Raw genomic sequence first — 25,766 nt, forward strand, 5'->3', positions numbered from 1 at the left:
TGTACCTTTTAAGACCTGATTACCTGTAAACACTCTCATTCCAATCATTATTTTGTAAATTGAGTTTGTGTCTTTTGTGTCTTTACATGCCCTGTTTGTGAGCAGAATTCATAAGAACATAAGAAATAGGAGCAGGAGTAGGCCATCTAGCCCTTTGAGCCTGCCCCGCCATTCAATAAGATCATGGCTGATCTGAAGTGGCTCAGTTCCACTTTCCCGCTTTCTCCCCATAACCCTTAATTCCCTTGCCCACCAAAAACCTATCTACCCGTGTCTTAAAGTGGTAGACTCCACCACTTCAACGGGCACAGCATTCCAGAGATTCACCACCCTTTGAGTGAAGAAGTTCCTCCTCAACTCTGTTCTAAACTGCTCCACCCTTATCTTGAGGCTGTGCCCTCTAGTCTTGCTGTCCTTTCTGAGTGGGAAGAATCTCTCTACCTCTACCTTATCCATCCACTTCATTATCTTATACGTCTCTATAAGATCCCCCCTCATCCTTCTAAACTCCAACGAGTACAGACCCAGTCTATTCAGCCTCTCTTCATAGTCCAACCCCCTCATCTCCGGTATCAGCCTAGTGAACCTCCTCTGTACGCCCTCCAAAGCCAAGATATCCTTGTGCAAGTGCGGCGACCAAAACTGCACACAGTACTCCAGCTGCGGCCTCACCAGTGCCTTGTACAGTTGCAGCATGACCTCCCTGCTTTTATATTCTATCCCCCTCGCTATAAAGGCCAGCATCCCATTCGCCTTCTTGATCACCTGCTGCACCTGCAGACTGGGTTTTTGCGAATCATGCACAAGGACCCCCAGGTCCCTCTGCACTGTAGCATGCTGCAGCTTTTTGCCCTTTAAATAGTAATCCCTCCTACTATTATTCCTGCCAAAGTGGATAACTTCACACTTGCTAACTTGCTGCCACTTAAACATGAATACTTTTTCATTAAAAGAAGAAAGTGATCTATTGTGCTGATTTTGCTGGTGTACATAAGATTTTAAATGCGCAATTGTGCAAATGAGGTTGGTGAAACCTAAACCTTCATTTCGGTAAACTGCAATTTCCCAATTATGCTCCAAGCCAAAACAGATGTGTTTTAAAAAATAGATTTATTTAGTAATTCTTTACATCCTTATGTTTGGAAATGGTTGACTCCAAGCATTATTTAGGTTGCACTAACACAATACCAGGATTTACATTAGACTCATCATTAAATATCTTGTAGTGTAATTGTCAATTTTACATTTTCTAATTCTGTATACCTGTGTGACCTAATTACAAACACTATAATGAATTAAGGGTACTAAAATGGATATTCCTAGTTTTATGAAATGCAATGCTGAGAGGAAGAGAGTGCTATGCAAGACTTGTTATAAAATTTTATAGAATGGAGTTTTTCCACAGATGGATGTAATCACAAAATATGTGACTTCTTATTAATTTAGGGTCTTGTAGTCTTATGGGTGTCTCATATGAATACCATCACAAGTCTTCATAACTACTTATTGACCCAAATACTGATCAGTATACTACTTCTGCACTATGAAAATGCTTCTTTAAACAATTTAGGATGAAACTTTATTTTCTTCCACAGTATCAACCTACCTCAAAACTACTCAAAAAACAGTCCTTATATTACTACCCATGCAGATAAAAATTAAAATACCTGTAATTGTCTTCTTTATACGAAGGATGAAATTGTAAACCATTTTTTTCAGAACAAATACTTATTCTTTTGCAACCTCTTAAACATTTTAAAAACATAAAGAAAAATAATTTGTGCTTCAATTTATTTGGGAAGATTGCAAATGACATAATAAGATGGTATTCAAACTGTGCTGGTGTCCTCTGCATTAAATTCTGAAAAGTGGCTAGCACCACAAGCTTCATGGAACTTCACTCGATAATTAGCCTCCCAGCCTCGTCTGATCCGTGTCAGTTTGCGATTCACAAAGGGAAGGAATAGGTACACTTTGGCCAGAAGTACTGCGCAAGGCACGATGAGAGCAATTGTGAATGTAGGTGGCAGGTAGAATTTGTATTCAGCCGAGTCGAAGGCTTTACGCCATCCAAATGTTAGTGTGTGTAGAGTGCTGATCACCAGTGCAGCGAATCCAAGCCTGGACTGAAAAACAATGATTTTAAGGTTCATATGATTGATTGTATCTCGACTTCCAAATTTTACAAATTATTCACATGTACTTGTAAAACATCTAATGTACAGGAGTTATCAAACCATTGCAATATATTCTTTTAGTATATATTTCACTGTTCAGTATTTCATGTCGATGTTACAAAAGTGGATATTCTCATTTTTTCCATCTTAATTCACCAATCTGTATTTTTGAAAAGCTGAATGAAAACAATAGGATAAAATACAGTATTTTTAAAATCTTGGTGCATGAATAACTTGGTTGGGCCAGCATTTATTGCCCATCCCTAATTGCCCTTGAAGTATTAGTAGGCTGCCTTCTTGAGCTGCCCTCTTTTTATGACACTAGCTGTAAGTTTAAAGGTCCCAAAGCCACTTTGAGAAGCTGCTGAGAGAAGGTTAAGTGGGTTGAGAGAGTAAGTGGGTTGAGGGGTAGTCCAGAAGTTGGTCCTTGGGTGGGTTATCAGGAGGGATAGTCAGCAGATCCAGTGGAGAGTTGGCTTCAGTGGTATAGTTACCCAGGATTAAAACTGGTTTTAATTGCTGGTGTCCTCTGCATTAAATTCTGAAAAGTGGCTAAACTGGTTTTAATCCTTCTAACTTCTGGCCAATTATACTCATAAGTGAGTCAGAACTACCTGAAATTGCCCACCCTAACTCAGAGTTTCAGAGGATTCCAGACATAGGGGAATTTTCCTTCAGAAGTCCAAACTTCCCAGGTAATTCCTGTGCAGTCAGTGCCTCAGGCCATCTGAGAGGTCTACCTTGGGTATGACTATCCAAAGATCTGAAGTTCTAAGCCATTGTTTTTATAAGATGGCTTACATGTGATTTTTTTTCCCCTTAAATTTTGTCAAATAAAATAACCCCATGCTGGTCATGACTGCAATTGGTTATAGTGGTCTAGACATGTGTTGATTGATTATTCTACCATTGATATCACTGGTATAACATCATACCGTTTTGTGATCCTGTCCAATCTACATGCTTGCACCAGAAATAGGAATCTTGCCTGCTTTCTCCTTCAACTACCCAGCTTGGAAATTCTGAAGCTCATAGTAACTTCCAATGATAACTTATCATGAGCAAAGGTGAAAGAAAGAAACCATATACATAGTATTTTGCAGCCTCGTAAAGTCCCAAAACACAGTCAATTCAGTATCTATTGAAGTGCAGTCCCTATTGTGGGGGAAATGTAGCAGCCAATTTGGGCAAGGTTAGTCCCACAAAAAATATAGGCAGATAGGTAAAACCGGCCAAGGGAGAAAAGTTAGCTAGGCATAGAGAGAACTTTCCAGTTTTTATTCAAATAGTACTGTGACATCTTTTGCTTATTGTTGAGAAAACAAATTGGGTCCTGCTTTAATGTCTGCACATTCAATTGTACAGCATTCTTTTCATATTACAATAAATTATCAGCCTGGATCATGTACTCAAGCCCTGGATTGGGACAGGAACCCACAACTTTTTGATCCAGAAGAAGTGTGCTTGCTAATACACAATCAAGGCTGACATCTCAAGATAGGAAAAGGATTAAGCCTGTAGCCTTTAAGGTCGTTCTGCCTCACTAATATTATGCTGTACTATCGATACAACTTTTAATTCAAACAAAATGCATCATAACATACTTATTATCTGGATATGGGATAGTACTCTGGTAGGGGATTTCAATCCTATCACCAGCAATGGCTGAACTGATTGGGTTTTAATGGACTAGACTTGGACTGCGGCAGGTGGTGAGTGAACAAAAAAAGAGGGAAAAGCTGCTTGTCCTCACCAATTTACCTGTTGCAGATGCATCTATGCATGACAATCTTGATAGGAGTGACCAAAGCACCGTCCTTGTGGAAATGAAGTTCCTTCTTCATATTGAGGATACTCTTTTTTTAGTGTGGCACTACCAGTGTGCTAAGTTTGGTAGATTTTCAACCCAACTATACACTTAAAAGTGGGCATCCATCAGGCATTGTGGACCATCAGCAGCAGTAGAATTGTACTCAACCACAATCTATACCCTCATGTCCTGGCATATCCTCCAGTCTATCATTACCATCAAAGCAGGGGATCAACCCTGGTTCAATGAAGAGTGCAGGTGGTCATGCCAGAGGTAGCACCAGGTATAACTAAAAGTAATGTCAACCTGCTGAAGCTGCAACATAGAACTAGCATGCCAAACCATCAACAGCATGTGACAGAGTTTAAGCAACCCCACAACCAACTGATCAGATCTAAGTTCTGCAGTCCTAGTTAAAAATATATTTTTTGAATTGCACATATCCCCAATCTAACAGTTTAATTTCTAACAAAATGACAGGATTGCCTAAATGGCCTCCTGTACTGTAACTGTTCTGTAATCTCTGACAAGGACTGTTTTCTTGCAGTTGCATTGATGAGAGGTCATGGATTCAGAAATGTAATTAAAAGATATTGACTGTATACAGTCATTTACAAAGCAAATCAAAAACCAGATTATTTTACATTTGAACTTCTGCCAATTGAATTAAAAATCTGACCAGCAGTTTATTAATAATGGAAGACTGAAGATAAAAGGGATAGGTCTGGTCCACAAGTTAAAGTGCTAAATTGGGGCAAGGCCAATTTTGATGGTATTAGACAGGAACTTTCAAAAGTTGATTGGGGGAGGCTGTTCGCAGGTAAAGGAAGATCTATGTAATTGTTAACCAGCAAAATTAACCAAAGCTTTCAAATTACAGATCAAATTTCAAATCTTACAATTAAATCCCAACTTAAGAATTGCTGCAAAGGTTTTACACTATCAACAGCTACATAACGAACTTTAAGGGAATCTTAATGACCGTAGATACCCACCTCAACAATTCTATGAATATAAATTCACTTGAAGTATTAAGTTCATCACTGATAAGAAGAATTCTGAGTTAGTGGAAAATAGCACAATAAAAAATAAAGCTCTCTTACTTGAATGAATGTAAATTCCCTCCAGTTCAGAGAACCAGCCACTGATGGTAGTGAGGTCACAGCAAGCAGTGAAAGAATGCCAATGGCCAGAATTCCAAAAAAAAGATAAATTTCCATCCTCCACACTTCTTCCTCTATCCAAGCATTATCTTTATTATTTTTAAACTGTAAAGATAAACAGAAAAAGATCATAAATAAATATGACATTGTGAATAATGTTTCTATAGAATAATCGATTTTATATCAAGCGGTTTATGGGCTGCTTAACACGATGCAATTGGAGTAACCTTTGATCATCGCTCCTTTTATCTCCATTTAGCAAGGATTGGAAAACAACTCTTTTTAGTTTTCAGTTTTGGCGAGAAGTCCACACCCAAAGTGAGAACCTGCGTTTTCTCTATGCAAATTGGTGACAGACTGACCTGCTGTGCATTTGCAATTTTCCTTTTAATTGGAACAGTTACTACTAACCTCAAAGTACCTCATTTTTATGCTGTTCTGAGATGCCAGAGATGTGAAAAGATGGCACGTAAGTTAAATGCCACAGAGTGATGTCAATGTGTTGTTACAGAGGCTAGTCAGCTATCTAATGATTTTTAATTTGAGATCCTCGTTAATATTTCAAAATGGATGATTGCCAGTTATCTGAATAGACTGTTTCTTAGACTGCACTTGATGTGGAATGTAACTATTTCAGTTTGAACCCTATCACCATGAACCTTATGGATTGCGTGCCCCCACCTCCCCCCAACCTCCCACCAGCTGCAACCTTTTGGGTATTGGGAATTGCATATTTGATACCCTATTTTCACCATACCTATGTTTTGGGGGTTACAATGCCAAACTTTGCAAGGATGTGGAGATGCCAGCGTTGGACTGCGGCAAACACAGTAAGAAGTCTCACAACACCAGGTTTAAATCCAACCAGTTTATTTGATTGTAATCCCACAAGCTTTCGGAAACTTGTGGGATTACTATCAAATAAACTGGTTGGACTTAAACCTGGTGTTGTGAGACTTCTTACTGTACAAACTTTGCAAGGGGTATGAATGGGAACAAGAATCAAAATATATTCTTCAGTTACTATATTGATTGTAAGACTCCAGAAAGAATATGAAGTTGAATGATTAGAAGATGAAGGTGAATTATGAAGTTTTCTAAGTGGAAATCCTCATTTTTCAAAGTTGTTAGCAAAACCTGCAGTTTAGTCCCCAGACCCTTCGTTTCAAGTCCCATACAATGTAAAAGGACTGCCCAATTTTTTGTTGTTGCTTCCTGTAAGTCACTTTGGACAGTTTTAAGTATAAGTTAAACTTTCACCATGTTCTAAGCATTTAAGTAAACATGGCATTGCAGTTAAGGGATTAGTCAAGTCCTCAATGTGTGATAACATTTGCGAAGTACCTAAAAAGCTGCAAAAGACAATCAGGATCAACAGCTTTTTTGTTACAGTTATCTCTTTACGATTTTTATTAACGTCACAGACATCATCACTGATGCTATTTAATAGTGGTTCTTCAGAAATAAAATTTAATACAATCTATCTGAAAACCATCCAAATGAGTCATGAGCCCAAATGTGATTGGCAGGTACAGCAATCAAGAACAGATTGTGGCAGAGGTGCTTAATTATGATTTGGGAATGGTAACTTCTGAGGTTAATAGCTATTGTTATTTTGTCTGTCAAATTACTAATTTTATTTTTAAAATGCAAGTTACTATATGCCAGTGATTATAGCAAATTCCTTTCCAGTTCATAGAATCACACAATTCCTACAGTACAAAGGAGGCCATTAAGCCCATCAAATTTGTAACAACCACAATCCCACCTAGGTCCTATTCCCTTTACCTTCACTTATCCTGCTAATCCCCCGAGACCAGGGTCAATTTAGCATGGCCAATTAAACTAACCCGCACATCTTTGGACTGTGGGTGGAAACCGGAGCACGCGGACATAGGGAGAATGTGCAAACTCCACACAGACAGTGACTCGAGGCTGAAATTGAACTTGGATCCCTGGCACTGAGAGGCAACAGTGCCAACCATTCACTACTGTGCCATCCAGTTAAAGGGCATTTTTCATTTAATACATCAATATAACCCTGCAAAACTAGAAAATGAGTGTTAAATATCAAATAATATCAAATATTGTAAATATCATTTTGAAAAGAAAGATAGGTTAAAATTTTTATTATTGGTGTTTTAGTTCCATTGATTCAGTCAGATCAATTACTGATAATTTTAAGTACATTTACAAGCGATACCTTAATTAAAATTGCCTGTCAATTCAAAAATCCCACCCCTGCCACAGGAAGACAATTTTAGGTTTCTCCTATTAAAATACCAAATTTTACTTAAAAACCGAGGGGAGAACTTAGTATAGCATCATTTTAAAATGTGATATAATTATTCTTTAATGAAGCCTCCCACTTGGTGGTGTGCTTGCTGCACCATTTTTGGATGCTGCTGACAGTGCACCAGTTCTAGTACAATGTTTAAAATTACAATTCACTTACCTGGGTGAAAGCCTCATTCAGCAGCTTGTAACGTGCAGATCTACGCATAGGGAGACAGAGGCTGTAGACGGCATGCAGAGCAGCGCAGAAAAAGCTCAGCAGGCCAAGCTGTTTCCTTTGCTGAAGCCACTGGTCTAACCAACATGGAAAACGTTTATACTTGGTGCCATTGTGAAGCTGGAAGATAGCTGCCAGGATCCCAGACAGGTAAACGAGGGACAACATCACATATGCAACACAGGGGAGAGTGACATTAACGAGATCAATTGGGATTCTATAAAATGTGTACTGTCTTTTCATTACGTATGGGTGAATAACACTTCTAATAAAATCATAGATATAGAAAAATACAAATAAGGCCAGTGCCAGCAGCACTGGTATTTTCCAAGAAGGAAAGAGGCGGTGCGGAAGATTCTCAATTTCTTTTGCAGATGATAATGAGCCCATATCCACAGGAATGAATCCCATATTTCGTGCCATTTCGGCCACTGTACATCTCGCTTCCTGGCTGTCACTGCAGATCAGTACCTGGAGGAGAAAAGGTATGTTAGTCATTTTGGATCAGGAAAAGCTATGTCTTTCTAAAGTTTGAGATTATGCACATTAAGAAATCACTTTTTGCTTGTGTTAACTGCACTCAGCAAAGGAAATGAGAGATGTGCCAACTATATATTGAAGTCCAAGGCTATGTTTAAACTTTTACCTCACTCTTTATTACAGTCTATCAATAGGAAAACAATCTGGGGTATCCCCTGGTCTGTGTTTGACCAGGGAAGGCACAGTGGCTACCACTACTGCTTCATAGCGCCAGGGACCCAGGTTTGATTCCCAGCTTGGGTCCCTGTCTGTGTTGAGTTTGCAAGTTCCCCCAGTGTCTGCATGGGTTTCCTCCAGGTGCTCCAGTTTCCTCTCACATTCTGAAAGACATGCTGGTTAGGTGCATTGACCCAAACAGGCCCTGGAGTGTGGCAACTAGGGGAATTTCACAGTAACTTCATTGCAGTGTTAATGTAGGCCTTACTTGTGACTAATAAATAAACTTTTAACTTTAATGAACATCTAACACCATCAAGATAAAGTTTAATGCTTTTTTATCAGTGTCACAAGTAGGCTTACATTAAGACTGCAACAAAGCTACTGTCTACCAAAAGAATTACTCTGCATTATTTTATTTCTGTGATACGCACCTGTTTATTGCCATCTCTTGCACCAAACTGTAAAGCCCAGGCTGAAATGACATTAAATGCTTTCACAACGGTGCATTCTGGGAACAGAGAGGCAAGATGTTCAGCATTTGATTCTTCATACACATTTACTTGCATGTTGTTACTGACATCCACCAAAATCTTCCCAGTCAGCACATCTCTTAGTTCACTCAGTGTGCTGTAATGTTCATGGTACACGGCTACAAAGACAATGTTGACCTGGCTTATGGCTTCTCGTTGGCTGGTGACTTCTTTCGCAGAGGGAAACAGAGCTGCAGTGCGTTTAGGATGTCGACTTCCCACAATTACACCATAGCCAGAACAGACCAGACGTGCAGCCAAAGAGCGGGCAAAATCGCCAGTTCCCAGAATGCCAATATCTGCTTTCTGGAGGTCATACTGATGAATTTCACACTCGTTTTCCAAGAGTGGTTTTCCCATTTCTTTTTTAGCCATTCTTTGTAACTGAAAGAGAAGGGAAATGTTATTTTCTGTGGACAAGATTGTAGTAAATCAACACAAATCTCCATTAGTTTATGGTGGGCACATCTGTACAACATACAGTGAGTAACTCACTTTCAGTCTACTCAACTCCCAGAACAACAATTTGCATTTATATAGCCACTTTAACATAGTCAATATCCCAAGATATAGCAAAACAACAAAACACTTCTTGGGTATGCAATACAATTTGCATTTACATAGCATCTTTAATGTCATAAAATATCCAAAGGTGTTTCACAACAGCATCAGCAAGCAAAATTTGACATGGAGCCACAAGTGGTGATATCAGGACATTTTGGTCAAAGAGGCCTCTGCCCTCTCTGAGCCTTTCATTCTTTGCCTATCCCAATTAATATTGGCGAAGTTGAAATCTCCTACTATTATTATCCTATTATTTTTATTCTCAGATTTATCTACATATCTGCACTTCTATCTGTCCTTGGCTGTTTGGGGGCCTATAGTACACTCCCAGTAACACAATTGCCCTCTTTTTGTTTTGAAGTTCCATCCTTATGGCCTCAGTTGAAGAGCCTGCTAAAATATCATCCCTCCTCACAGCAGTAACTGACTCCTTGATCAATACTGCAATACCCCCTTTTTAACAACCCACCCTGTCTCACCTGAAGATACCTGGGAATATTGAGCTGCCAGTCCTGCTCCTCCCTCAGTCAGGTCTCTGTGATAGCAATATCATTCTTCCATGAGTTAATCAATGTTCATCAGCCTTACCTGTGAGACTCTTTCCAATAACGTGCGTGTGCGCGCGCGCGCACACACACACACACACACACACACACATCCAATGATCCAGGAAATTAAAGTCCTCCTGATTAAAGACATGGAGAAATATGGAGACAAAGCAGGAAACTAACTTTGAAGTTGAAGATGAGCTAACTGAGAATAGCAAAGCAGTCTTGAGAGGCCGAATGGCCTACTCTTGCTCCTATGTGAGCAGGATAGTGGTGGACTACACAAGAACATAGGCTGGTGAAATGGACAGACAAAAGCATTAAATTATATTTAAAGCATAAAATAATATAAAAACAACAAGGACAATTCTAAAGGGGGTGCAGGAGCCAGAAATACCTGTACTTTTAAAAGGCTTTTGATGAAGTGCCAGTGAATAGACCAGCCAGCAAAGTTGAAGTCCATGGAATAAAAGGAGATAGTCAGCAGCATAAGCATTACATTTAAAATTGTAGGTGTTTATTTTTCTCCAGCTTCTTCTGTGCTTTTCATTTATGAAATTTCCCTTTGTCAATGTTATATGAGTGCATGGGGGTGACCTTTTACATACATGTCAGCAATTCTCCAGCTTACTCATGCAGCCTTCACTTTGATAGACTCCAACATTAATGTTTGCAACAAGCTCACAATTTCTCCAGTTTACTATCAATAAAAGCAAAAAAAATGCTCTTCAGTCACTGCAAGCACCCAAACGTATTTGATCTTAATTACACTGCCATTGCTTGGTCTACAATTACAGAACTTCAACAAATTACTTCTTGTTATTTTTCATGTTATCTTACAGTTAAGGCTGAGGTGGACAGATTTTTGGCTTCTCGGGGAATCCAAGAATATGGGAATGGGTGGGGAAGTGGTGTTGAAGCCAGAGATCAGTAACGATTGTACTGAATAGTGGAGCAGGCTCGATGGGCCTTATGGTCTACTCTTGCCCCTCAAAGAACAAAGAACAAAGAAAATTACAGCACAGGAACAGGCCCTTCAGCCCTCCAAGCCTGCACCAAACATGTTGCCCAACTTAACTAAAACCCCCTACCCTTTCGGGGATCATATTCCTCTATTCCCATCTCATTCAAGATGCCCCTTAAAAGTCACTACTGTATTGACTTCCACTACCTCCTCCGGCAACGAGTTCCAGGCACTCACCATTCTCTGTGTAAAAAATCTGCCTCATAAATCTCTTAAACCTTGCCCCTTGCAACTTAAACCTATGCCCCCTAGTAGTTGACTCTTCCACCCTGAGAAAAATCCTGTTTATCATGTCCTTACATGTCCCTGAGCTTAGCTTCCACCCAACATTTGATGTGTCACCAAGGCTGCTTTCTTTAACTTCTAAAGTCCACCTTCAACCCCACTTTTTCCCTTTGCCCATAATCCACACTATCAACTCATGACTCCATTCCTCTGTTGCATTCTGCACTACCTCCCTGTTCCTACCAGTCACGAACTACAAGTGTCCACATTCCACGCACCGGTGCCTACTCTTTCAGATACCTTCTCCCACTTTCTGGAACTCTGACATGTAGTATCTCTGCCTTGCCATCTCTTCTCTTCCATTTCTACTAATCTTTTGCCCTTTCCTTTCCTTCCCACCTGCATGCCTTGTGGTCTCCCACCTTGGAAGTCTTCTACAATATCTACTTACACTTAAAAAGTACAATTGTAAATATAATTTATTATTGTAATGGAGAAGTATAGCTTGACTTCTTGTCCAGAATATTAAAAATTTGGAGATATTAACTTGCTGGACAGCATTAATTGGCTGGCAGCAGGGTAGTTAGCACTGCTGTCTACAGTGCCAGGGATCCGGGTTCGATTCCCTGTGTTGGCGTGGATTTTCTCCAGATGGTCTGGTTTCCTCCCACACTCCAAAGATGTGTGAGTTAGGTTGACTGGCCATGCTAAATTGCTCCTTAGTGCTTGGCGGTTAGCAGGATAAGTAAATGAGGTTATGGGGATAGAGCCTGGGTGGGATTTAGGTTGGTGCAGACTCGATCGGCCAAGTGGCCTCCTTCTGCACTGTAGGGAGTCTATGATTCTATGAACCCATCCAAACGCTTACTAGTCAAAATATCTCATATTAAATATTTACTGTAATACTCATTGCACCCCATGGAGCTTTTTTACTTTCATGTGTAGAGAAAATGTGAAAACACTCGTAATAAGGTGCAATAATTTACATCATTTGAACATATAACAAAGCGCTAGTTAACCAGAATAGTCTAAGCAGTTTAGTTTTTTTTTGTTGTAAACAATTTGAATGTCTAGAGCATGCATAACTATGTACATGTTTGTGGACACTTGTGTGACATTTGCCAATAAAACATTTAGAAGTTAAAAATTTCTTGAGGCCTTCTCCATCAGCAGACTCAACACCTGCAGGACCCACCAAAGTGTTTGTCCCTTTTTGGAGTTGAATAAGGAAGAGTGAAAAATGATCTTTATCATATAGGAAACAGGAAGAGCCTCCCCAGTGCCAGACCAACCCGGGAAAGGCTGTGCTGCATATTTCTGTAAAGCTGGTGAATTTACGAGCACAGTGGCAATCTAACCATCACTGCCAGTCTCAGAAGAACCGAGCCAATATAAATTAAAAGAGGATGAGGATGAAAATCGAAAAGCAGAAAAGTAACACTGCAAATATGAAATTTAATTGTAAGAAAATTATAATAAAAATATGAATAAAGATGTTATTTTCAATTTATTTTCAAACTGAGTGATGGAAATGTGTGGCAAGACTTGTTTAAAATAAAATACACCTTAATACAATTCAATTAAACATTATGATAACTGCACCCATTGATTTTTGCTTGACCTTTTGGTTGCTGTGTTGCAGTCGCCTGGGTCCTAAGCACTGGAATTCCCTCCTTAACCATCTCTGAATCTCCACCTCTCTTTGTACCATCTAAACACTGCTTAAACCAGACCTCTTTCACCAGACCCTTGCCATCTGCCCTAATATCGCCATGTGTGGTTCAGTGTTAAATTTCTCTTTGTAGCATTCCTTTTTTCCCTCGATCTTAATCCATTTTGTTTTAAAATACCCAATATGTGTATTGCCTCAATGCAAACACACCCAACCAGGCTATCTGTCTTTTGTTCTTAAAGTTGCTACTTTTTTGTTTCAATCTCCTACAGCTCTAATATATTCTCCCCCACCTTCAGTTATGATAAAGAGTTAAAGAGTCAAAGGACTTGTAACGTTAACTCAGTTTCTCTCATAATAGATGCTGCCAGACCTGCTGGGTTTTTCCAGCATCCACTGATCTTGTTTCAGATTCCAGTAGCTGCAATATTTTGCTTATGCCTTGGGATGTTTTACAACATTAATGATGCTATATAAATACGAGTTGTTGTTGTATAAAGTCCTGCCATTTGTGGGGTTTACGTTTCAGCACAACCTCACAAAAGTGAATGTGAACAATGAATGTGTTCTATAACAATAGATAACTTCAGGCCATCCTAATGTTTGCCATTTATAAAGGCATTAAAAACTATAGTTTTCACATATTTCAGAGAAATTATTTAATAAAGCAACAATTATAGGACAATATAAAGTTTGTCATAGTTAAAGGACTGTACATTTACATGTTGAAATGTTCAAACAACAGATGCAACTACAAGGAACCCCTATGTGCAAACAACAGTTAAGACCCATGCACAACATGCACTTTCTATCGCAGGAAATATAAGTTTATTTATTAGGGTCACAAGTAGGCTTAAATTACCACTGCAATGATGTTACTGTGAAAATTTCCTAGTCACCTATTTGGGTACACTGAGGGAGAATTTAGCATGACCAACGCACCTAACCAGCACGTCTTTCAGACAGCGGGAGGAAACCAACACAGATATGGGAAGAACAAGCAGACTCTGCATAGACAGTGACCCAAGCCAGAATTGAATCCCAGTTTCTGGCACTGTAAAGCAGCAAGCTAACCACTATGCCACCATGCCACCCTTATGTCATGGGCATTTCCTGTTTTTCTAATATCATTTTGGTGCTTTTTCTTTTTTTTAAATATTTTCTAAAATTGGTCCCTTTTCTATAATGTTTAAAACCACGGCTATGCAATCAATTGGGTTTGCAGTGGATGATTGGGTGTACAAAGGCTTGAGTATGGGAAGTGAATATGCAAGTGAAGAAGTCACGAATGACAAGACTACTGTAGTGCAAGTAGACTTAATATGTAGATTACATGTTTGTTTAATGCACTGGTAAATGCAATGAAAGGATAAAAGTGATGAACGAGGATAAGTACAATGAGCTTGACATATGTCTACATTTTGTTTTGGAATTATTCTGCCAGCCTTTTAGATCTATTTAGGTTTCTATTTCAAATTTTCTTTCAAATTCTGATAACCATGAGAAAAATGACCCCCTCCCCATAAGGGTTATTAGTCTGTTGCAACCAAAGTGTAGTTTTGCATAACGTGTACTGCACCATTACTGAATATTGTTATTCTATTATCTTCCAGTAAAACTATTAAATAGTTGTTCTACAGGCCTTGTGGATTTTGAATAGTGTTGTGCTTCTGATTTTGTTTTGATGATTGAAGATATGTTTGATATAAACTCAGAAGTTCTGCATTACAGAAATAAATGGATAGATGTTCAGGTTTTGTTTGTAAAAACACCTGTGTAAATGTATGCCACTAAGAATTCAACAATGTTTGCAATCATACAAAAAAGTGGACATGATGCAACTTAAAATAAATTTGTTCAAGTTTGCCTTCACATTTTTACATCATTTTATTCAAAAATTATCTATTCAAAATTAAATCTCAAAATATTGAAACAGGCAATCACAATAACACGTACACTAGCAGCGACGCACTGGCAGTGATACACAAGGACATTGGAGTATATTTGTACAGTAGGACAAGACAGTACATTTTAACACCAGCGTCCAAATGCAACCTTTACTGACACTGCTGCCTTGATAATCCACAATGATTAGTAAAATGGCAAGACGAGGAGACAATTCAATTTTTTTTGAACCTTAGACTTGTGTTTATAATTAATTTTTCACTTTGTAATCATTTGTTTTTACAAGGCAAATACTCATGAACTCCAACCAAGAACAGTCAGTGAAACAACATTGAATGTGTGGGAGAGAGAATCTGAAAAACTGGTAGCTGACCTCTGACTGATCTGCTATCTTGTTCCAAACATTCAGCTGTAAATCTTTAATTTGTTTAAAATGCTGTGGATGTTCTGAGGACGTGCAGCATTTATTACCCACCTCAGTTACCCCGAGAAGGTAGTGAGCTTTCTATTTGAATAATTTGTAATCCTGGCACTTGCATATAGTTATTATCTATTACTTTCCACCACAAACTTGATTGTTATCCAAGTCCTACTATGAGCTGCTTCATTATTGGAAGAGTTGCACATAGAACAGAGCACTGTGGAACAGTAAACAGCCACTTTTGTGAACTTATGAAGCAGCAATTGAAGATAATTGGGCCAAGGGCACTTCCCCAAAGAACTTTATCGTGTGGCTGTTTTACACACAATATAAGAACATAAGAACATAAGAACATAAGAAATAGGAGCAGGAGTAGGCCATCTAGCCCTTCGAGCCTGCCCCGCCATTCAATAAGATCATGGCTGATCTGTCGTGGCTCAGTTCCACTTTCCCGCCCTCTCCCCATAACCCTTAATCCCTTCTCTTATCAAAAACCCATCAACCCGCTTCTTAAAAATATTTAGCGAGGCAGCCTCCACCACTTCAACGGGCAGAGAATTCCAGAGATTCACCACCCTTTGAGTGAAGAAGTTCCTCCTCAACTCCGTTCTAAACCGCCTCCCCTTTATCTTGAGGCTGTGCCCCCTAGTCCTACTGTCTTTTTTGAGCGGGAAGAGTCTCTCCACCTCTATCCTATCCATCCCATTCATCATCTTATACGTCTCAATGAGATCTCCCCTCATTCTTCTAAACTCTAACGAGTACAAGCCTAGTTTATTCAGCCTCTCCTCATAGCTCAATCCCCTCAGCTCCGGTATCAGCCTAGTAAACCTCCTCTGCACTCCCTCCAGGGCCAAAATATCCTTGCGCAGGTGCGGCGCCCAAAACTGCACACAGTACTCCAGCTGCGGCCTCACCAATGCCCTATACAGCTGCAGCAAGACCTCCCTACTTTTATATTCAATCCCCCTCGCTATGAAGGCCAGCATCCCATTCGCCTTCCTGACCACCTGCTGCACCTGCAAGCTGGGTTTTTGCGATTCATGCACAAGGACCCCGAGGTCCCTCTGCACCGTCGCCTGCTGCAGTTTTTCGCCACGTAAGTAATAGTCCTTCCTACCATTCTTCCTACCAAAGTGGACCACCTCACACTTGCCAACATTAAATTCCATTTGCCATTTCCTGGCCCATTCGCCCAGCCTATCTAGATCCTTCTGCAGACTCTCCACACCCTCCGCACAATTTGCCGTTCCCCCAATCTTGGTGTCATCAGCAAATTTCGACACCCTGCACTCGGTTCCCTCCTCCAGATCATCTATATAAATGGTAAATAGCTGAGGCCCCAGCACCGACCCCTGGGGCACCCCACTAGTCACCATCCGCCAATCCGAATAGCACCCATTGACCCCCACTCTCTGCCTCCTATTTGACAACCAATCCTCTATCCACGCTAACACCCTACCCCCAACTCCATGTCCCCTGACCTTCTGCAATAACCTCTTGTGAGGTACCTTGTATGCTCTGCAGAACATCATCAAATCTGAAATACAGATGAATCTTGCCTTAACCATTGTTAAACATGTTCCAGATTTTGCAGGAATTGTGAAGACATATTCAGGATTCAATTCATTCATTCTCTGGAGGATCATGAATAATATTCACTAAAAGCCTTCTCTGCTCCAGAGCAAGCATCCCCAACCTTTTCAATCTCTCCTCAAAATTTAGACCAGATATCAGTTCAATCATTCTCTCACAAACTGCATCCAGACCGAATATCTGTAACAGTGATCAAAGCTGTACATACCAGACAGATTCAGCACCACCTCCTGAGATTTACGTTCTAGTCCTCTGTGCAATCTAGTGAGACCTTTTTAACGCTGCCATCACTCTTGATTTCAGTGATCTATTCACCAGTATCTCCAACATCCTTCTTCTGGCTTACGTCCTGTAGTTGCAATCCTCAAGTTTATTTATTGGTGTCACAAGTAGGCTTACATTAACACTGCAATGAAGTTACTGTGAAAATCCTGTGGTCGCCATACTCCAGCGCCTGTTTGGGTTCACTGAGGGAGAATTTAGCATAGCTAATACATCTAACCAGCACATCTTTTGGACTGTGGGAGGAAACCAGGACGCCCAGAGGGAACCGAGACAGACACGGAGAGAACTTGCAGATTCCGCATAGACAGTGACTCAAGACGAGAATTGAACCCAGGTCCTTGACACTGTGAGGCAACAGTGCTAATCGCTGTGCTACCATGCTGCCCCATCCTAACAAGTCATTTAGTTTATATTTCCTTTTCCTAGTTTCACTGCTTCACAAAATACTATTTACTAATTTTCCAACCTATCCATTTGAGTTTGGTTTGCCCATTCCCTATTTAAAATCCACCTCCATATGTTATGCTTTGTTGGCCACTCCTGGTTGCTATGGAAAACAAAGGATAACCACACAATACGGGTAATGGAAGCACAGGTAGAGTTGACTGCTTCTCTTCATGAAAAGCATTATTATTTGGATAATAAAATTTCAGCATGAAAACTACTGCCTGGTGCTAGCCTAGAAATTATTAAATATTTTTAAGTGGTGTCCTGGGATGTGGGCATTGCTGACAAGACCAGCATTTATTGCCCCACCCTAATTAAGAAAGTGTTGGTGAGCTGTCCTCTTGAACCAGTGTCGGCATTGCAGAATGGGTACGCCTACTACGCTGTTAGGGAATCTGCTCCTAGATTTTGACCCAGCTGCAGTGAATGAACAGCAAAAGATTTCAGGCTGATGTGTGACCTGAAGAGGAGCCTGCAGATGAAAGAGCCCATCTATGGGGAGGTGCGGCCTAGTGGTATTATCACTAGACTATTAATCAAAAAGCTCAGCTAATGTTCGGGAGATTCAGGTTCAAATCCTACCAGGACATATGGTGGAGTTTGAATTCAATAAAAAATATCTAGAATTGATGGCCATGAAACCATTGTCGATTACTGGAAAAATCCATCTGGTTCACTAATGTCCTTTAGGGAAGGAAATCTGCTGTCTTTATCTGGTCTGGCCTACATGTGACTCCAGACACAAAGCAATGTGGTTGACTCTTATCTGCCCTCTGAAAATGGGCAACTAAGGATGGACAATAAATGCTGGACTGACAGTGAAACCCATTTCCCACAGATGAGTTTTTAAAATCCTTTCGATCTTGGAATGAACGTCTAAGGTGGGATTTGCAGATCAAGCCCAATTACTGTCTAGGATTTTCTGCATACTGGCCAGTCTGCTTCATGATCTGAGGAGTTGCGAATTAACTTGAACACCATTCAAACATCAGTGACCATCCCACTTCCGACTCTATGATGAAAAGAAGGTTATTGATGAAGCAGCTGAAGATGGTTGCATCTAGGATAATACTACCCTGAGGAACTCTTGCAATGATGTCCTGGGGCTGAGGTAAAACCAGATTCTATGGAAACACATTTACTCAGTGAAACAATTTACTCTTCATAGTCAACATGGTCACCCCTGGTGATCAACAGGTCCATGTTAGACTAAAATCTCTCAAGCAAGTTAGTAACATATACTGCAAACAGAGCAGTGACCAACAAAAAACTATGCCATTAACTGGGACTAGTATTTGCGAAAAAAAAGCTTTTTGAAGTCTTTTCAGTAACTGTAGCCATGAGTCAAAAAAACTACTAAATCCACTGGAAAGTAAACTACAAAAGCTGGTTTACAGACAACGACAATTAAATTATACCCTGGAACCCTGTTTACTTTTTAAATATCAGAGATTTCCTGTGAAATACAAGGCACGAGTTGCACCTCAGTGCATCTGCTTTGCCTTTATTTCAGTGCCACATTAAATCCTTTGGCTTCAAAATCAAAATACAAATTTAATTCCATTGTTTAAAATTCCTCTCTCTACTATTTGAAAATGGTCTTGCAAATAACTTGCATTGATATGGAACTTTTGTAACTTTAGGATTGTCCTAAAGTTGAGAAAGCACTATATAAAATATGTACTTATACATACTGCAAATTATCAACAGCAAATTACCAACAGGCATGGAGGTAATCTATAAAACTGATGGGAACTGTTCAACCAGCAATGCTACTTCCAGTCCCAAATCACGATCACTTCAACTTCAGTAATTGACCTGCAGTAAACAAGATAACACTTTGTGCACTCAGTCAGAAACTGAGCTCCAAGTTATTGTCAACTGTTTTTTTGAATTGTGAGAAAATAGCCCTTAAGAACATAAGAAATAGGAGCAGGAGTAGGCCATCTAGCCTTTCGAGCCTGCCCTGCCATTCAATAAGATCATGGCTGATCTGAAGTGGATCAGTTCCACTTTCCCGTTTTCTCCCCATAACCCTTAATTCCCTCGTCTGTCAAAAACCTATCTACCGTGTCTTAAATATATTTAGCGAGGTAGACTCCACCACTTCAACGGGCACAGCATTCCAGAGATTCACCACCCTTTGAGTGAAGAAGTTCCTCCTCAACTCCGTTCTAAACTGCTTCCCCCCCCCCCCCCTTATCTTGAGGCTGTGCCCTCTAGTCCTGCTGTCCTTTCTGAGTGGGAAGAATCTCTCTACCTCTACCCTATCCATCCCTTTCACTATCTTATACGTCTCTATAAGATCCCCCCTCATCCTTCTGTACTCCAACGAGTACAGACCCAGTCTATTTAGTCTCTCTTCATAATCCAACCCCCTCATCTCCGGTATCAGCCTAGTGAACCTCCTCTGCACTCCCTCCAAGGCCAAAATATCCTTGCGCAAGTGCAGCGACCAAAACTGCACACAGTACTCCAGCTGCGGCCTCACCAGTGGCCTGTACAGTTGCAGCAAGACCTCCCTTTTATATTCTATCCCCCTCGCTATAAAGGCCAGCATTCCATTCGCCTTCTTGATCACCTGCTGCACCTGCAGACTGGGTTTTTGCAACTCATGCACAAGGACCCCCAGGTCCCTCTGCACCGTAGCATGCTGCAGCTTTTCGCCCGTTAAATAGTAATCCCTCCTACTATTATTTCTGCCAAAGTGGATAACCTCACACTTGCTAACATTGTACTCCAACTGCCAGGTCCTCTTTCACTCACTCAGCCTATCCAGATCCCTCTGCAGACTTTCCACACCCTCCGCACAATTTGCTTTTCCACTCATCTTTGTGTCATCAGCAAATTTCGTTACCCTACATTCAGCCCCCTCCTCCAGATCATCTATATAAATGGTAAATAGCTGAGGCCCCAGCACCGATCCCTGCAGCACTCCACTAGTCACCAACTGCCAATCAGAATAGCACCCATTGATACCAACTCTCTGCCTCCTATTAGACAACCGATCCTCTATCCACGCTAACACCCTACCCCAACTCCATGCCCCCTAACCTTCTGAAGCAACCTTTTGTGCAGCACCTTATCAAACGCCTTTTGAAAATCGAGAAACACCACATCCACCGGTTCCCCTCTGTCTACCGCACTAGTCACATCCTCATAGAAATCCAATAAATTTGTCGAATATGACTTCCCCTTAACGAATCTGTACTGCGTCTGCTCTATCAAACCATTCTTTTCTAGGTGCCTCGCTATTTCTTCTTTGATGACAGATTCTAGCATTTTTCCAACTACAGACGTTAAACTAACTGGCCTATAATTCCCTGCCTTTTGCCTGCTTCCTTTTTTAAACAGCAGCGTAACATTAGCCCTTTTCCAATCTTCGGGCACTTCCCTGGAATCCAGCGAAGTTTGGTAAATAATCACTAAGGCATCTACTATCACCTCTGCCATTTCCTTCAGAACCCTGGGATGCATTCCATCCGGTCCTGGGGACTTGTCCACCATCAGTCCTGTTAGTCTATCTTTTGCTAAAAACCTGGAGGACTAAAGTCCTTTTCCAAACAGCACCTACAATACTGCACTTTCCCATTTGTTTAATATTGATGGAGAAATCTTGGAAAATGTAAACACTTTTTGGGAAACTCCTCTTGAGATGAAAATAGACACAGATCGCGACATTCAAGACTATCCAGCTCAGCCTTTGGCCAACTGAGAAAAAGAGGATCAGGATCTCAAACCTGAGATAAAATTCATGGTTTTACAAGGTAGCAGTGATCCCTGTGCTCAAAATGCTTTGGATACATAGTAACTTCAGCAGGTACCTCAAAGCATTAAGAGGCAACATCACCGGCAGCTTCACATGATCCTCCAAATCTGGTGGAAAGAAAAGGCAATCCAACCACAATATACTGTCTCAAGCCAACTTGCTCAACATCGAGATTTAAATCACACTAAACCAGTCTTGCGGGGAGGGACATGTCATTGTACATCTGATACCAGCACTAGAACTCTACCATCTTGCCTGCCACGGAATTGGAGCGGGCGAGGATCTGACAACAGAAATTTCCGTTGACTTTGGGCAGGAATTTCTGGTCTCGCTTGAGCAAGGCCCTAAAATCTCACCCCAGATTTCTGAAGCAAATGTTCTACTAAGAAGTAGGTTATAGCAAGAGACTCTTAAGAGGACAGCAGAAATGTTTTAGGGGTGTCCTCGAAACAAACCTGAAAAGATTAAACATTCTCACCAACCCATGGAAGTCCCTGGCTTGTGACTAAAATGAAGAAGGTTTATTTGGGAATGCACTGAATACACTGAGAAACTTCTTTGTGGGCACACTGGCAAAGCGTGAGTGTGCATAAACTTCCAAACACCTCATCTACCCAACCCTTCAAGTATCATCTCCTCTGCATATGGCAAGTGGCAGAGTCTGCAGATTGTGAATTGGGCTTAATGGACATGCCCATTGAAATGGAGTGGTAGCAAATCATCCGCAATCCTGAGGGACTGCCTAAGAAATAAGGAAGTGTGGCAACCAACTTGCACACAGCATGATCATTAAAAGCAATAAGACAATCAGTCAGTAAGCTATTTTTGTGGTTTAGGTATATATTGGACATCAGCAGGACTTCCATCCATCTGAAAGAGCAGCTGGCGCTCTGGTTTAATGCTTTGCCAGCACCTCCGACTATGCAGCATTCTCTTAATCTAGGCTGACACTTCAGTATCATGCTCAAGTCTCTGAATCATTTGCAACAGACAACTACTAAACTGTCTAACTTAACGACTTTCCTTGAAATTCCTTCCTTCACTATTTTAAATGATTTAAGTGGCAGGAAGAAATCTAAATGAGAATGCTAAATATATTAACTTCAGTCATTTTAAGATCTTTCATTTGCTGAGAATCGAATAACTATGATATGCCCCTTATTTATCAATTGACAGAATTCTAGAATTGAACAATTATAACTCAAAATGACATTTAGCCCTTTGTGTCCATGCTGGCCTCACTACACAAGCTCAAGTAATCCCTACATAATTTACAGAATTTCCAAAAATCACACATTTGAATTATTTGAAGTTACATTATTCTTTAATATTTTCTTCCACTTAGACTATTTGTCTCAACCTTAAAGCATCAATTGAGGCAAGTGGTCTGTGACTTGCCTTCTGTCATTGTTAGCTTTAGTAACCTGCCGCAAGAAAATACCCCAAAATAACTTTTCCACTGCTGCAGAACTCATCTTCTGCTCAATTCCCTCTCTAGAACACTGGGGACAGTTTAGAACTTCTATCCAAGGAATTATGACCATAAATAAATACGCTGTATATAACATTTGTACACTGGATTATGCAAACTATTTTTATTTCAAACTCTATTGATTCCAAGGATCCAAGAGTTATTCAATATCAACATACTATTTGTACCTCTACTCAGGTACTGCAAATCACTAAACATTTTTAAGATTAGCATGAATACTTTTGCACTATTTGGAGATGAAGCTGCAGTCATGAGGCAGATATAGCAAAGGTTCACCAAGTTGCTGAAAATTTCAACAAGTGAAGAACAATTGCATGGCTTGCAGTACATTGGGAGTATTGGAGGGTAGCTGATACCCATCAACTTTGATGGTAATTATCTCTGATAGTGTTAACCCAAACACTGCTTCTAACAGTTCCAAAGGCAATAATATGATTGAAACCAGTGCAACTTTTTAACATAAATGGAATATAAAATTACTGTTGATTAAAATAACAATTTTACAGTTATTTAGCACCATAAATATTGTAAATATCCAAGATGAATTGCAGAAATTTGGCAAGGACCATTTTTTTTCTTTATTCCTTTACAGATGCAAATGTCACTGGGGAGACCAATATCTGTTGCCTATCCCTAATTGCCCTTGAACTGAGTGCAGAGGGCGATTAAGAATAAGCACACATCACTGTGATTCTCGAGTCACATGTAGGTCAGACCAGATATGGACGATGAGTTTCCTTCCCTAAAGCATATCAATGATTCAGATGGGTTTTAACGACAATTTTAGTTTAGCGGTCACCGTTACTGAGATATATAAAACTTTCCCCACTCCAATTCACCTTGCTCCTCAATCCTCCCTCTGCTCGATTTCTTCTGCGGTTTGCAAGGTCCCAGACACCCTATTGCCTTCAATATATTTTTATCAGACACCACAGCAATTCTGGAGTAATCTTTTGTAAAATCATGCACTAATGGGGCAGGGAGCAAGATGTCCCCCTGCAGCAAAATCTGGTCTATTATATTTAATATGAGCAGGTCTGCATGATCAAATTAATTCACACCATGTTATCTCAGTGGGGAAACTAGTTAGCACTACAAATATAAAATAATATTTAAAGAAAAAACTCCCAGGTTAGAGCAGCAACATTTAAAGAAGGGGACAAATAAAGAGCACCAATCGATATACGGGGAATACAAAAGAAACCATGTATCACATGCTTCGCTCAGAAGTAGAATCTTATGTAAAATACTGGCCAATGCAGATATGATGCCTAAAATATTACAGCACCTGAATGATCAAGGTAGCACAGTGGTACAGTGGTCAGCACTGCTACCTCACAGTGCCAGAGACCCGGGTTCAATTCCCAACTTGGATCACTATCTGTGCGGAGGCACGTTCTCCCCTTGTCTGCGTGGGTTTCACAGGGTGCTCTGGTTTGCTCCTACAATCCAAAAAATGTGCTGATTAGGTGCACTGGCCATGCTAAATTCTCTCTCAGTGTACCCTAACAGGCACTGGAGTGTGGTGGCTAGAGGATTTCACAGTAACTTCATTGCAGTGTTAATGTAAGCCTACCTGTGACAATAATGAGTAACTAAACTTTCAAACTTTAAATTTTGATCCCTATCTCCTTAGATACACCAGTGATTTCACAATCTGACACATCTCTCTGAATGGAATTCAGAAAAGTATTTTGTCAACGCTATAATAGAATTCCCAATTTTCTGGGTGTCTTGATTTCGCTGCAATGACCAAGGACATGTTTCTAGCCTAGTCTGGGAAAGAATTAAAATTCACTCAGGTCTTCAATGAGTCATGAAATAATATTGGTTAATGCACCATCACAAGATAAAATACCATTTCAAAATATTAATTTCTTGTGAATAAAGTATTTTTTTTAAAAAACTGTAATGATATACTTGATTAAGCAGGTAATGTTTCTATGCTTCAGTATTGACACACTCGTTAAACAGATAGACAATTGGAGGTTGTTAGCCATGGCTTATTTGGTAACATTCTGGTCTCTGAATTACTAGATTCTGGGTTCAAGTCCCACTCTAATGCTATCATGGAAATCAAGGCCTTATCTCCAGTGCAGCACTGAAGGAGCACTGTACTTTCAGAGGGCTGTCTTTCAAATTAGATATTATAGGCACTAGAAACAACAATGGCAAACCTAGCCCTGTCAACCCTGCAAAGTTCTTCTAATTAACATCTGGGAGCTTGTGGAGAGCTGTCTCACAGACTAGTCAAGCAACAGCCTGACACAGTCATACTCAATAAACTGTATCTTAGAGGCAAGGACCTCCCCCTCCTCAAAAAAAAAATCCCTGGGTATGTCCTGGCCCATCAGCATGACAGATCCACTACAGTGACGCTAGTGTACTTTTAAGAAATGTTGTAAGTAGGCCTTTTGGTTTCATTGTTGCCAGGTTGTCTGGTTATAAGTCCTTTTATTGCTGCTTCAATGGTTTAAATGGGGTTTCGTTTATTTTTACTCTGGGCATCAGATACATTCTAGGATTTTTTATGACCCTGCGTTGTGAGGGGGAAGATTGATTGGTAAGTCAAAGTCAACTGGATCCTCCCCAGAAGAATCCAAGGTCTCACGTTCAGTTTTGGTTTTGAATCAGCAGCTGCCCTGGTTATCAAGTTCAGGCAGTTTTTCTTTCTCTCTCTCCCTGGTATTAGATATTGTGTTGGTTAGCTGGTAGGAGGTCTCCTGCCCTTCCTGGAGTGAACATTCTGTTGTTGAGTTGCTAGTTAGTACCTAGAGCCTCTCTCTCTCTCTGCCTGGTGTGTTGGGAAGCTGTTCTGACTCAAACTTGTTTGTGTGTGCATTAAGAGAACTGCAGCATCCAATCAAAGGACTACGTTCCAGCATCACATGAACATTCATAATTTCTGTGTTAAACTGTGTCAAAGA

General features: G+C 40.3%; 1 protein-coding gene across 3 annotated transcripts in view; it reads right to left on the bottom strand.

Annotated features, from left to right (window-relative positions):
• Positions 1-972: 972 nt before the first annotated feature.
• Positions 973-25,766, bottom strand: part of steap3 (STEAP family member 3, metalloreductase) — a 30,589-nt gene continuing 5,795 nt past the window's right edge. For 2 of the 3 annotated variants that reach the window (XM_080198263.1, XM_080198265.1), the window contains exons 2-5: positions 8,793-9,275; positions 7,606-8,133; positions 5,091-5,255; positions 973-2,126 (exon numbers count right to left, since the gene is read on the bottom strand). In XM_080198263.1, coding sequence (XP_080054389.1) covers positions 1,830-2,126; positions 5,091-5,255; positions 7,606-8,133; positions 8,793-9,266 — 1,464 coding nt within the window. In that variant the 5' untranslated portion in view covers positions 9,267-9,275 and the 3' untranslated portion in view covers positions 973-1,829. Of the gene's footprint in view, positions 2,127-5,090; positions 5,256-7,605; positions 8,134-8,792; positions 9,276-17,054; positions 17,145-25,766 lie in introns of those variants that run through there. The other variant, XM_080198264.1, reaches the window with a different exon arrangement.

The sequence above is a fragment of the Carcharhinus amblyrhynchos genome, chromosome 11 (genome assembly GCF_965287045.1).
Source record: "Carcharhinus amblyrhynchos chromosome 11, sCarAmb.v2.hapA, whole genome shotgun sequence".
NCBI lineage: Eukaryota > Metazoa > Chordata > Chondrichthyes > Carcharhiniformes > Carcharhinidae > Carcharhinus > Carcharhinus amblyrhynchos.